At 43.8% G+C, this 13,315-nt stretch overlaps 1 protein-coding gene across 2 annotated transcripts in view; it reads right to left on the reverse strand.

The window, feature by feature from the left end:
* Nucleotides 1–1,672: 1,672 nt before the first annotated feature.
* Nucleotides 1,673–13,315, reverse strand: part of ZCCHC24 (zinc finger CCHC-type containing 24) — a 157,578-nt gene continuing 145,935 nt past the window's right edge. Inside the window, exon 4 of one of the 2 annotated variants that reach the window (XM_005300593.5) lies at nucleotides 1,673–4,423. In XM_005300593.5, the coding sequence (XP_005300650.1) occupies nucleotides 4,310–4,423 (114 nt within the window). In that variant the 3' untranslated portion in view covers nucleotides 1,673–4,309. The remainder of the gene's footprint in view (nucleotides 4,424–13,315) is intronic. The other variant, XM_042856156.2, reaches the window with a different exon arrangement.

Consider the following 13,315-nt stretch of genomic DNA (forward strand, 5'->3'; position numbering starts at 1 on the left):
ATCTGAAATTCAGAAAATTTCAACCTTTACTAAAAACTATGCCATTACTAAAGACTAACAACTGTGAACTACTGCAGATTAACAGTGGAATATGTTCTGATACTGACCTATAAATCCATATACAATAAGGATACTTACCAATAAAGATAAATCCCAAGAGCTCAACATTCCACTCCTACAAATAAACCCATCAGGAGGGGGCCGGAGTACACCTGAAACTTTGTTTGGCCATGTGGGCTTTTCCCCAGATCCAGCCCTTGAGGTGATGGGGTTTTTGACAATGCACAGTGAGTCTGGGTGTCCCAAAAACCCCAGAGGGAATGCCAAATTTCATCCCTGTGGATGTAGGGGCAGTAAGCATTGTGAGCTGACTTCTCCAGCTCTCTGGCATTTCATGTTGTTCACTCTTTCTCCACACCTCACGGACTGCACCATATATTTTGCTTCATTGATACAGATGGAAACCATGGCCAGAATAAATTCTGCATGAAGCAACATCTATCCCTACCAGGCTCAGAGAAAAGCATGCTGCTTCCCTTTCTGCCCCCTCTTTCTGGCTTGTATACCTGTGGCGCCCCCATTATGTGGAGTGGTTTTTGTGGACTCTGGGGAGAGGGGAGCAGGCCAGGGAGTGTTGCTTCTTGCTTTCCCACAGTCTTAACTCCTTCACTATCTGCTTCTGGCCCCTCTTCTCCAGAATAAGCGGAGAGGAGGATCCCATTTGCCCCTTGATTATTTCAAATGTGCTTACTAAGTATGAATTAAAGATGTACTTACTAGGTCACCAGTGACAATACATTTGGTGGGTTTCATTCTACACCTCATTTGGGTACATTGTGCAAGATTAAGTGGTAATTGCTTAATCACCACAGGTGGAAGACTACAATAAGAGGGGGATGCTATTGGTCATGAAAAGGGTTCACTGATAGAGATGTGTAGGGAAGCTTGCATAGTCCTTGCCTGGTTCCAGCCAGCAATAGTCATCCTTTCCTTTCACTAACTAAAATGGGGTGGGGTGGGATGGGGAAACTCCAAAGCCCGGAGAAGTCAATGGGAGTCTTTCCATTGACTTCATCTGGAGTTGGACCAGGACCCAAATGCATTTGATTTGTGTCTTCAGTTAATGTGCTGACATTTCTAACATGTAGGATAATATGATGACATGAGTGTTTAACCTCCAACAAGTATGTTAAAAAAAAAAGGGGTTATTCTATGCATATGCAAATGGTAGTTGTATTAAAGCCACATTGGATGTATATTTGGGAACCTTGCTTTAAAGCATTCCCTAGAAATCTATAAGCTAAAAGTAATGCAGTACTGAACCTGAACAAATAACATTTAAAATGGTACTAATGTGAAAAAGGCAACAATTTTGTTTAATAATGTCCTTCAACTGGTCTATGTTAAGATCCTGCAGTGGCTTAAATATAGCATGTAATTATAGCTACATATAACTACATATTTTGCAGCTCTGATGTTCATCAACAGCAGGGCCGGCTCCAGGCACCAGCACAGCAAGCAGGTGCTTGGGGCGGCCAACGGAAAGGGGCGGCACATCTGGCTCTTCGGCGGCAATTCGGTAGCAAGTCCCTCAGTCCCTCTCGGAGGGAAGGACCTGCCGCTGAATTGCTGCTGAAGAATGAAGCAAAGTGCTGCCAATCGTGGTTCCCCCCCCCCCCCCCGCTGCTTGGGGTGGCAAAAATGCTGGAGCCGGCCCTGATCAATAGTATTTCTTCTTTAAGTGGTTGCCACAAATTTGAAATTATTTTGAAATGGAGGGGCAGATTGGTTGATACATTCTTAGCTTTATGAAGAAAACAGCTTTTCTCTTAGCTTTTGTTTGGTGCTATTTCTTAACTTTTCCTTTAGCTGGATCTTTGGTGTCAAAGAAATTGCTGCTAATATACCATTAAGTGCTCAAGGGAAAAAATTATAGCCAGTTTATTGTATGGCCTTCTTGCAATATTCCCCTTTGCATTACTGACACCCCAAACAATGGGTCAAAATTAACACTGAGGCCAAGTTTTAAAAACCCACCTCTAAACTGGCATGCACAAATTTTCTTATTTCATGGGCAAACTAAGAAGATTTGTTTAGAAAATCTGTCCCTAAGTGTACTTTTCAGTCTTCGGCTAAGAATGCGTTCCCTCTTGAAGATGCTAACTGTCTCACTTGATTTAGGCAATCAAAATCTGTGATCAGTGTTAAATTTCAGTCATTTTTGTTTTAAATTATGGTACTGCTAACTGGGCAAAATTAGTCTCAAAGTGTTTAACTTAATATTATTTTGTAATTATATAGCAGTTTTCATTCAACAATGTCAAAAGGCCTTTAGACATTAAATAAACCTCACAATACCCTGGTGAGGTAGGTGTGTTAAGTATTATTATCCCCATTTTGCAGATGGGGAAACTGAGGCATGGAGAGGTTCAGAGAGTTGCCCAATGTCAAACAGCAGGCCACTGGCAGAACCCAGGACAGAATCCGTGTGTCCTGTCTCCCAGTACACTACTCTAACTAGTAGACCACATTACTTACAACTTGAATTTTTGGGTTCCCCATAAATTGTGACAACTGAATTTTGTGTGAAATTTCTAAACAAATCATTTTTTGCCCCATCAATGTTTTGCCCTGTTCACAGACAAACATGGAAATGGCAAAAGTTTCACTCTAGATCAACTTTGTGAAGATCTTCACATTTCACATGCGAATGCTTACTACAAGTTTTTAATCTGCTTTACAAGACTTTGACTGGTTGTATTGGTACCACCTCATCCTACCTTAGCATGCGATAACTCTGGATTGTATCTATCAAATTTAACTTTGAAACAGCTTTAACTTGCTATGAGTGTTTTGAATTTAAAACAGTTCCACTACATAACAATAACACACACATCCATTTCTTAAAGAAAATGTCATGAAAATGATTGATTTTAAAAAAACACCCTCCTGTAGCTTTCTATAGAAGCTTTCTATAGAAGTGGATGACACATACAAGTCTTATTCATTCTGTCCTTTTGCCAATCTACTCTTAAAAATACATACAAAACCAGACTACTGTCTTGAGGTACTTTCATTTCATGACATTCCCCAATCTCTGATAATATATTTTTCTTTGTAACAGGATCTTCCTGCACAAAGTCCCTTCTACCTGAAATAGGACAACCACATACAATTACTACATTTCTCCTAACCTATATAGATGTTTTAGAAAGACAGAGAAGAGGGTAGGTTATGTTCTTCATGCCCTATACAACCCCTGTGGCTACATAAGTATATACTTTTATATTAATAAATTTGCACAGTAGAAAACAGGACATAAAAATATTTCCAGAAAGTGGCTTTCGAACTAGTATAAATATTAAGTCTGGTTACTCACTCAATTAGGGCTTGGGGACAAATTTCATCATTCTCATTCCCCATTATTCACAGTAAATTTAGTGTGCTTGTGGCCTAATGAATAGCAAATACACATAAAGGGCCCATTTAAAAGAAATTATATGACAAGAGAAGGATTTCAGTCAATCACAGCCTGAGGAAAGCAAACACTATTCTCTCCCAAAAGATGCTGGAATCCTTACTGACAATCTATCCAGCTGCTATTCTCTATTTCCATAAAAAAAACCCCACTCTCTCAAACAATTATACACTTTGTTTTACCTTCACTGAGTCCACCTACGCCCTACCCAAGTTATATTAAGCAGTGGAAGTCCAAGAAAGCAGTAGCATGAAACTTTCAAATCTTCCAAAGCAAGGAAAACATGATAGTTTCCCTTCTTTAATGCTGTGGCTTGTTGAATCTTCCTTTGTCTTGTCGTATAAGAGGAATAATGTTCATGGGGTTAGCGAGCACTCCCAATTAGTGGCCTTGCAGGTTACCTAAATCCTGCAAAAGCCATTCATAATGTTTGCTCCCCAGTGAACATTATATCTTGCCTAACACACAGCACTTCTCTTCATTTCACCTGGCCATGATATAGGAACTGTGTAAACAATCAACAGAAACCACAGCAGTGGTTCCATTGTGAACACTATCAGTAACACTGTTTGATAGATATATAGATAGATCGATATATAAAACACACCATAGTCCTATAAATATATCTTGCACGTATACACATACACAGGAAAAGTGTTACATTCTATTAATGGTAAGGCATATTATTAGTTAAAGATAGGCAAAATTGGCAATCTTTTTTTTAGGTTTTTTTTTTTTTTTTTTTTGTCTTGGATTCTGTGTTGCTGTTGACCGCGTGCTGCCAAAGGATCTCGCAGGATGATGGGGACGGAAGAGGCCATCCTTGAAGGTTTATTGCACACGACGGCAGTAGTAGCCCAAAACTTTGCACTTCTCACACAGATGCTGAGGATGCTCCTTGCTCTGATCTGAAACATCCAGGCCATCCGGCTTTTCCAGGGGTCTCTGCAGGGAAGAAAGGGAATAGCGCATACTATAGTAAATGTCACTGACAATCGATCGTGACTAGGCCTACAAACCCAACTTTTAAGGTTATTTTGCTAGACTTTCTCCAAGTGCAGCTAATGGTGCTATATTTCTTTCCTGAAAAGCCAAAACATGTTGCCAGCCATCTGGCTCTGCAATGGTGGGAACTGTCTCGACAGCATGAATGTCATTCCCTTTCACACAAGGTCTTGTAAACCCTTGCTCTAGCTATATTGCTAAAAAAGACTTAATTTATAACCTCATGCTATAAAACAGCCCCATTTATTGACTTGGCCTCAGTGATTATGTCCCAAAGGCATTAGCACTTAGAACATAGGCATCCCATTGCCCCAGGCACGCCAGGGGGGTTAACACCATTAGGATTTTCGGTGCTAATACCAACAAGTCATCTTGCCAATGTACGGTTATGAAACAAGTAACGGAGGTTTGCCTGACACACACCTCCATATTTGGAGAGCTGGAATTTCCCAAACACAGCAGCTGCCAAAGTCGGGGAAGAAAACTGCTCAACTAGTAACATGGTTAAGTATTTGTAATAACAGTTGAGTAAGATTTGGTGGCGGCGGGGGGGGGGGGGGGGGGGACAGAGGAGGGAATCATCAAAACAGGGAGTGAAAATTCCTCAGATTTACTAGATCTTGTACTTTAAATTTCCCTAAGATCTAAAAGCTTTCACATTTGTTTAAAAAATAAAACACCCACACTGTATATCAAAGCAAGGCTGCCTGTTTGAAAGATCTGATGGGTACAAAGGTGAGAGAGACATAAAGATGAAACAATACAGTGTGCACTTTATAGTGGAATCATGAAAATGTATAACTTCTCTGGCTTCTCAAGCCAAAGATTTTCCACTGTTTTAGGAATAGTAGCTTCTTGCTGACTGTCTCAAAATATTGTTCTTGGGGAGGGAAGTGGAGAAATATACAGTAGACATTTAACCCTGTTCACCTCCCTGCCCCATTCCCAAACCCTCGCTCCAATCTTGCCTGAAGCGATAAAATGTTAAGAGCATTCGATGTTCTAAATTATTAAGATTTCTAAATTAACAACAATTGACTAGATGATCACGATGGTCCCTTCTGGCTTAAAGTCTATGAGTTTATGAATTTAAATGTCTGCTCTTCATTCCAGCGTAACCCTCTTAAAAATTGAGCATCAAAACGAAAAGGCCATTTGAAACTTTTAGTGCAAGTAGTAACAACCCAGAGTTGAAGGGGTACATTTTATTGCATTCTAAAAGAAGAATAAAATAAGCCAAAATCTACTATATTCTACTTAGCCCAAGAAAGGATACCTGCAACTTCTTGCTGTGTTCATTCTTCTTTCTGAGCGCTGAGCTGAACATTTTCACTTATTGCCTTTTACAGATAATAATAATAGCAAATGGAATTAATTCTGTGGAGATTGCCAATAGTTTGTTCACCCCTTTTTCTACAGTACATGGTCCAATGCTTTGTCCACTGGGGGCCAGATTCTGAACTGGTGTAAACGTGCATAGTTCTGTTTACTTCAAGGGACTAGCACATGATTAAACTTAATCACAAACTTCAGTACTTAGCTGGATCAAGTACAGCGTTCCCAGCATTCAAAGCCTGTGAAAGATTCCCACTGACTTCAGTGGGCTTTGGAACAGGCTATTAATGAGTTCCTTAAAAACAGAAAGAAGAACAGGAGTACTTGTGGCACCTTAGAGACTAACAAATTTATTAGAGCATAAGCTTTCGTGGACTACAGTCCACTTCTTCGGATGCATATGCATATGCATAAGCTTATGCTCTAATAAATTTGTTAGTCTCTAAGGTGCCACAAGTACTCCTGTTCTTCTTTTTGCGGATACAGACTAACACGGCTGCTACTCTGAAACCTTAAAAACAGAGCATTAGAACTGGGATTCCAGCCCTGTGCTCATTCCACTAGGCCGCACAGTGGTTCTGCCAGTCTAGTAATGGAGATATATGTGTATATATATAAAACCAAGATGAATAAGCAATGTAAGGTCTGTTTTCAATTGGGAAAAATGGTCATCCCCCCTTGTCTCCCCCCCCCCCCCCCCCCCGCAAATATTTCCTTCATATGTCACCCAAGGAGATGTGTTGGATAATATATGTTTTCCCTGAAGTTTGACCCCCATCTGCAATACAGTCTAAGTTGAGATTCAGGCACTACAAGAGTTAATTTGTATCCCAAGAGGAGAGCTTCTGGAAGCTTTGAAATGCTACAGTTAAAACAGAGCAGCCATTCGGCACAGCTCTGATTGCTTCTACATACTAGCTGTGCTCTGATTAAAGAGAAAAATACAGCAGTTATCATGTTTATTGATATAAGCCAGCTTTTTTTTTTTTTTTTTTAACACAAGGCCTCGGGAATCGTTTTTCCTGGAAATAGTGCAAAGGACGTTGGGAATGCCTTGGAGTGCCAAGAGTTTCTTGGACTGCTGTCAGAAACAATACCTCTCCATGGTTTGCGTTCCCCCTGTGATGACTGAGCTCAGCTTTTTTGGCCTGGGAGCCACTTAGATTTCAGAAATGTTATTGTTACCAGCACGTTACGACATACAGGCTGGGGAAAGAAGGGTTATGAACACAGGAAACCAGGTTGCTTGGGGCCAGCTGGAAGGCAGAAAGCAGTGTTAGGGCTGCTATTTTGATGAGGTTAGAGGGCTATATCTCCAGAAACTACACTATGTATAGAGAGGTTGAATAAAAAAAATAAAATGTGTTGCTTCAATATTTAAATGCACTGAAGGGCTTGGCTTTGGTGTGTATCTAAGTTATTTGCTGTAAAAATTAATCTGCCCCATTCCTATTATTCCTTTATCATTAATAATGATAAAACAAATATTTCATAATAAAAAAACAATGTGGAGAGTGCTAGGATGAGCGCAGCATTCCCGCTCCACCCTTTTTACACCATGTGCAAGGTCCAGAGTGGTGTAAAAAGGCCCTAAAAGCCCCATGTCCAGCTGTAGCAGAATTCCCCTAGCACAGGCATGGTGCAGGACAGCTATAAGGCTGCCTCCTGAGGTTCTGGGAGGTGTACCGGGGGGACAAGGGGTTGGTGGCAGGAGGGATGTATTGAGGGATGCAGGCTGCAGAGACTCAGAGCTAGCTGCTGTAACACAGACAGGCCCACAGGGCTATCTAAGGGTATGTCTACAGTACAAGTGCTACAGCGATGCAGCTATAGTGCTGTAATATAGACACAACAGAAATGGAAGGAGTTTTTCTGTCATTGGAGTAAATCCACCCACTTGAGAGATGGTAGCTAGGTCAGTGGAAGAATTCTTCCATCAATCTAGGTGCATCTACAGTGTGGTTAGCTCAACCTAACTACATTGCACACGGCATGACATTTTTTTGCAGCCTTGAGTGATGTTGCTAGGTCAACCTAGGTTTTAGGTGTAGATCAGGCCTAAGTTATGTCAAGAGCCTCTTCAGCACCCCAAGATCTGGAGGGCACAAAGGTGGCTTAAAGACACCACAGCCCCCTCCCCTGGGCTGCAAGCTCTGTGATGCACCTCTTAGAGGCCCATCAGGGAATCTCACTTATGTTTCTTTGGTCACAAGTGCTGGTCATTGGAAAAATAAGAAACTGAGAAGTAGTGATGGTAAAACAAAACAAAAAAACAACTGTCAAAAAATGTCCATTGGGAAAATGGCTTTTCAGTTTATGAATGCTTTCATGGAAAAAATATCCATTTTTCACTGAAATTTTTCAAGTTTTTATTGAAAAATTGAAACTGTTTTAAACTGAAAAAATTGGGTTTTGGTGTTTTGTTTTTTCAATAAAAACCCATTTTTGTAATTGACAAAAATTGAAAAAAAATCTAGTTTTTCACATAAAGTTTTCTTTGTGTGTGGGGTGAGAGGGGGGAAAGAAAATTCTGACCACCTCTACTGAGAAGGCGTTGGGCTGCAGTGACTATGCTGTGCCTGCATGGAATAAAGCTGAAATGATTCTATATTTAAACAGCAAGGCCTGCTTCCCAAATTAACTTTTAATTGAAGCCTTTTGCTAAGCCACATTCAGCATTTTTCTGATTATAATCCCCACCCCAGTAAATAAATAATTAACCAAAACACCAAAAAAACAAATGAAACCTTATGAGTTGTTAGAAAAATAAGGCGAGTCTGCACGAGCAATGGAAGTAAGACCAGGGACAGTGCACCACTGTCCATCACTGCCTGTCTACAAGTGGTAATTTACAGTCGCAGATGTGTGTACTGTAATGGAGCTAAGCTCACTGCGCTATGTCTCAAAGGTACGGTACAGAGTTCATATTCTGGCTTTGATCATCCCTTTTGAGATTCACAACCCTCTGTTTGTGGATCTTTCCCTTCCCGTGTGAAAAGAGAGGGCCTCCCTCTCACCCCCTACCTGTGGAGGCTTCTCAATGCATCCCTAAGTCTGTGTTTGCGGGAGGGTTGGAAGACCGCACATGCAGGGGAAAGGAAAAGCTGGTCCAGAAGAATGAAATATATTTAGGAGAGAGAATTCAGCTTCTCTCCAACAGAGCTGTACCCCCAAGGAGATGGGGTTGACAGGAGCATTAAGGTGCAGAGTCAGTGTGGAGACAAAATGTCTCCTGCAGATACAGAGAGATTCTTCCTGCCTGGGGGCATGCTTCAAGGTCATTCCCATGGGATGGTGTGAGGGAATCTCCACATGGGGGTCCTCATGGATGTTCACTTCCCCCCTCACAGATTGTACCATGGACTGGAATGACCTGCCCTGTTTTTAAAGATGTATTTTTAAGTAGGGTTACCATACGTCCGGTTTTTCCCGGACACGTCCGGCTTTTCGGCAATCAAACCCCCGTCCGGGGGGAATTGCCAAAAAGCCGAACATGTCCGGGAAAATGCTGGCCGGGCACTTCCCCTCCCGCGGCTGCTCTGCTCCTCCCCTGACTCTTCGGGTCTGTTTAAGAGCCGAGCTGCCCGAGCGCTATGGGCTTCAGGCGGCCCCCTTGCCTCCGGACCCCAGCTGCCGGCCGGGCACTTCCCCTCCCGGGCTCCGGCGGCGCAGGGTCCGGAGGCACAGGGGCTGCCCGAAGCCGGTAGCGCTCGGGCAGCTCGGCTCTTAAACAGAGCCGAAGAGTCAGGGGAGGAGCAGAGCCTCCGGCCGCGGCGGCTCTGCTCCTCCCCGACTCTTCGGCTCTGTTTAAGAGCCGAGCGCTACGGGCTTTGGGCAGCCCCCATGCCTCCGGACCCTGCGCCGCCGGAGCCCGGGAGGGGAAGTGCCCGGCCGGGGGCGCAGGGTCCGGAGGCAAAGGGGCTGCCCGAAGCCCAAGCGCTACCGCCTTCACGGTTTGCCGGGCAGCCTCCAGACCCTGCGTCCCTGGCTGGGCGCTTCCTCTCCCGGGCTCCAGCTGCGCTGGGGAAGCGCCGGCTGGGGGCGCAGGGTCTGGGGGCTGCCCGGCAAACCGTGAAGCCGGTAGCGCTCGGGCAGCCCTTTTCGCGTGGCTGGGAGTGGGAGGGAGGAAGGGGCGGAGTTAGGGCGGGGTTGGGGCAGGGAAGGGGCGGAGTTGGGGCAGGGCTGGGGTGGGAAATGGGCGGAGCCAGGGCCCCGTGGAGGGTCCTCTTTTTTAATTTGTTAAATATGGTAACCCTATTTTAAGCCTAAAATTACCTTGTTTGGAAGGGAGAGCAAGCTGCTATGCGGAGGAGGGCTATGAAATAATAAGAGCACAGAGAGAGAAGGCCAGCCAGGCCCTGGCTCATAATAGAAATAGAAAGCGGAACTTAGAGAAATTCAAATGCAAGTGAACAAACAGCATGTAATTAACCCATGGGATTAATTGTTTCAAGGTCTTAATGAGGTAAATAGATTTGCATGGTTTAAATAAAGGATTAGACATGTATGAATTAAAATAGACTCTACAATTACACCAGATAGGATAACAGTTACAACGGTTTGTGATCCTCAAGTGGTCAGAAATTTCCCCATGACACTGGTATATCATTATAGGTTTGTTCTTGCTTTTCTCTGAAGGATCCAGCATTAGCCATTGTCAGATCATTGGCCTGTTCAAAGACAGCAGTTCCTATGTGAACTTTAAATGTAATTAATAATCTTATCCAAAGTATACACAATGTGTCTGTAGTGTCAGTCTACATTTTGCCCATCTGGTACATCTCCATCAGTCTTGTTATGCAGTAATGAATTTAGCCCTGAGAATGAAAGTACGAAGTGTTGTACTAAAGCAGGGGTGGACAAACTTTTTGGGCTGAGGGCCACATCTGGGTAGGGAAATTGTATGCAGGGCCGGGGCAGGGGGTTGGGGTGTGGGAGGGGGTGTGGTGTGCAGGAAGGGGCTCAGGGCAAGGGATTGGGGCAGAGGAGGGGTGCGGGGTGTATGAAGGGGCTGAGGGCAGGGGGTTGGGGTGCAGGAGGGGTGCAGAGTGCAAGAGGGGACTCAGGGCAGGGGTGCAGGAGCGGTGCGGACTGTGGGAGGAGGCTCAGAGCAGGGGTTTGGGGTGCAGGAGAGTGCAGTGTATGAGGGGGCTTAGGGCAGGGAGTAGGGGGGAGGGGTGCAGGAGGGGTTTGGGCTCTGGGGTGGCAGTGGCGTGCACTGGGGCCAGGGCAGGGGCGGAGGGCTCCACATACACTGCCCTTGCCGGGCCTCCAGGTATCTCCCCCGAAGCTCCCATTGACCGTGGTTCCCTGTTCCTGGCCAATGGGAGCTGTGGGGGGGCAGTGCCTGGAGGCAAGGGCCCGGGGGCCGCAGGGATGTTGGGCCGGCTGCTGCTGAGAGCAGCGCGGGGCCCGCAGCGCCACAGGGGGCAATCCCGCGGGCCAGATCCAAAGCCCTGATGGGCCGGATCCGGCCCACAGGCCATAGTTTGCCCATCCCTGTGCTAAAGCCAAAAGAAAATAAGAATGATCAATCATATCAGAAGTTTAAGTAATATTAATAACTAGGGCAGTTTGTATATAGCTGACATAATTCTGCATTTCTACTAACAGATAAAAAAATGTTCCCCTTGTTTAATTATGCACTCCCATTAGAGTGACACATTTTTAATGGTACAAGTAGCTCTGGAATAATAGTCTTGTTTTCAGTGGACTGCACCATTACGTTAGTTGAAGTAAGCTCTTTGAGACTATTGTATGTTTCTACAGTTTGTACAGTGCCTAGCAAATGGAGCCCAACTTAGTTGTGGCCTTTAGGAAGTACTACAATAAAAATGTTAAACAATAACAAAAGACTGTTGTGTGCAAAACTGAACTGGCATTTTGTGAGGCAGAGCTGATGCAGCCTAATTTGGAGTGATATATACACACACTGTGCTCTCTCAGGGTTACTTTAATTGTTGTTCTTGTTCCTTGCTGAAATAAGATATTCAGATTGGAAATATCTGGTTACTCTTTGGGCTTGGCTACACTTGCAAGTTAGAGCACATTAAAGCAGCCACAGGCGCCCTAGCTCACTACCCGTCCACACTGGCATGTTCAGAAAAATAATGCCATTTGATGGTACTTTTTTTCGGCTTTCATTATGGTAATGCCATTTGATGGTCCATAGGGATTTCATGGCAGCAGCACAGGAAGGAGGAGTGGAGGACCAGCAGTGAAACAATTGAGGAATGAAAATCATAAGACATGGGGAGCTTCACATAAAGCAAAAAGAAACCATCAAATGAAGCTACATCAGCCTGTGACAAGCTTTGAGACTACCTAGATCCAACCAAACTGTGTGTGATAATTCATCATAATTTATTATTTGGGGAGCATCGGCAACACCTTCCACTATACAAATTCTTCCATCCCTTCTTTTACAGAGCTTGAATGCCTTATTTGTACACAGTGCTATAAAAACATTGAGAAGAGTTATCCTGCCCCAAGAGATCCAAATCTAATGTGGATGGATAGGGTGTGTGGAATAACAGTGCAAGACTGAATGGAGACCTTCTCTGTGGGCAGCTGGCATTGGAACTCAATGGGTTGTAAGAAGCAAAGAGCAGGTGGCCAGCCCATGGAATTGTGGCTGTTCCAAGCAGAAAGGACCTAATGCTGAAACGTGTGCATGGGAGAAGACAAAAAGAGACTGCAGAGCATATGAAACAAGCAGAGGCACTGGAGGGGATGGAAGAAGAGAAATGTAGGTGGGAACAGTCGTGACAAGCTTGGAAGTTGAAAACAACTAGTTTGTATTTGACACTAGAAAAGAGATAGAAAACAAAATTTCATAATGCCACTATATAAATCCAGGGTACATCCACACCTTGAATTCTGCGTGCAGTTCTGATCTTTCCATCACAAAACAGATTCATTTGTATTGGAAAAGATAAAGAAAAAGGCAACAAAATGAACAACTTCCATATGAGGAGAGAGAGACTAGAACTGCTCATCTTAGAAAAGAGATAACTAAGAGGAGATATAATGGAGGTCTATAAAATCATGAATGGTGTGGAGAAAGTGTATAAGGAAGTATTATTTACCCCTTCACATAACACAAGAACTAGGGGTGACCCGATGAAAAGATTAGGCATCAGGTTTAAAACAAACAAAAGAAAGTGCTTCTTCATACAATGCATAGTCAACCTTTGGAACTTGTTGCCAGGGGATGTTGTGAAGGCCAAAACTATAACTGAGTTAAAAAAAGAGCTAAATAAGTTTATGATAGGTCCATCAATGGCTGTTCACCAAGATGGTCAGGGATGTAACCCTTAAATCTCTGACTAGCAGAAGCTGGTATACTGGACAACAGGGGATGGATCACTCGAAAATGCCCTGTTCTTTTCATTCCCTCTGAAGCATCTGGCAGCAGCCACTGTCAGAAGACAGGACACGGTCTGACCCAGTATGGCATTCTTCTGTTCTAATTAATGGAAGTTAGGAGTGATTTTG

The sequence above is a fragment of the Chrysemys picta genome, chromosome 7 (assembly GCF_011386835.1).
Source record: "Chrysemys picta bellii isolate R12L10 chromosome 7, ASM1138683v2, whole genome shotgun sequence".
Lineage (NCBI taxonomy): Eukaryota > Metazoa > Chordata > Testudines > Emydidae > Chrysemys > Chrysemys picta.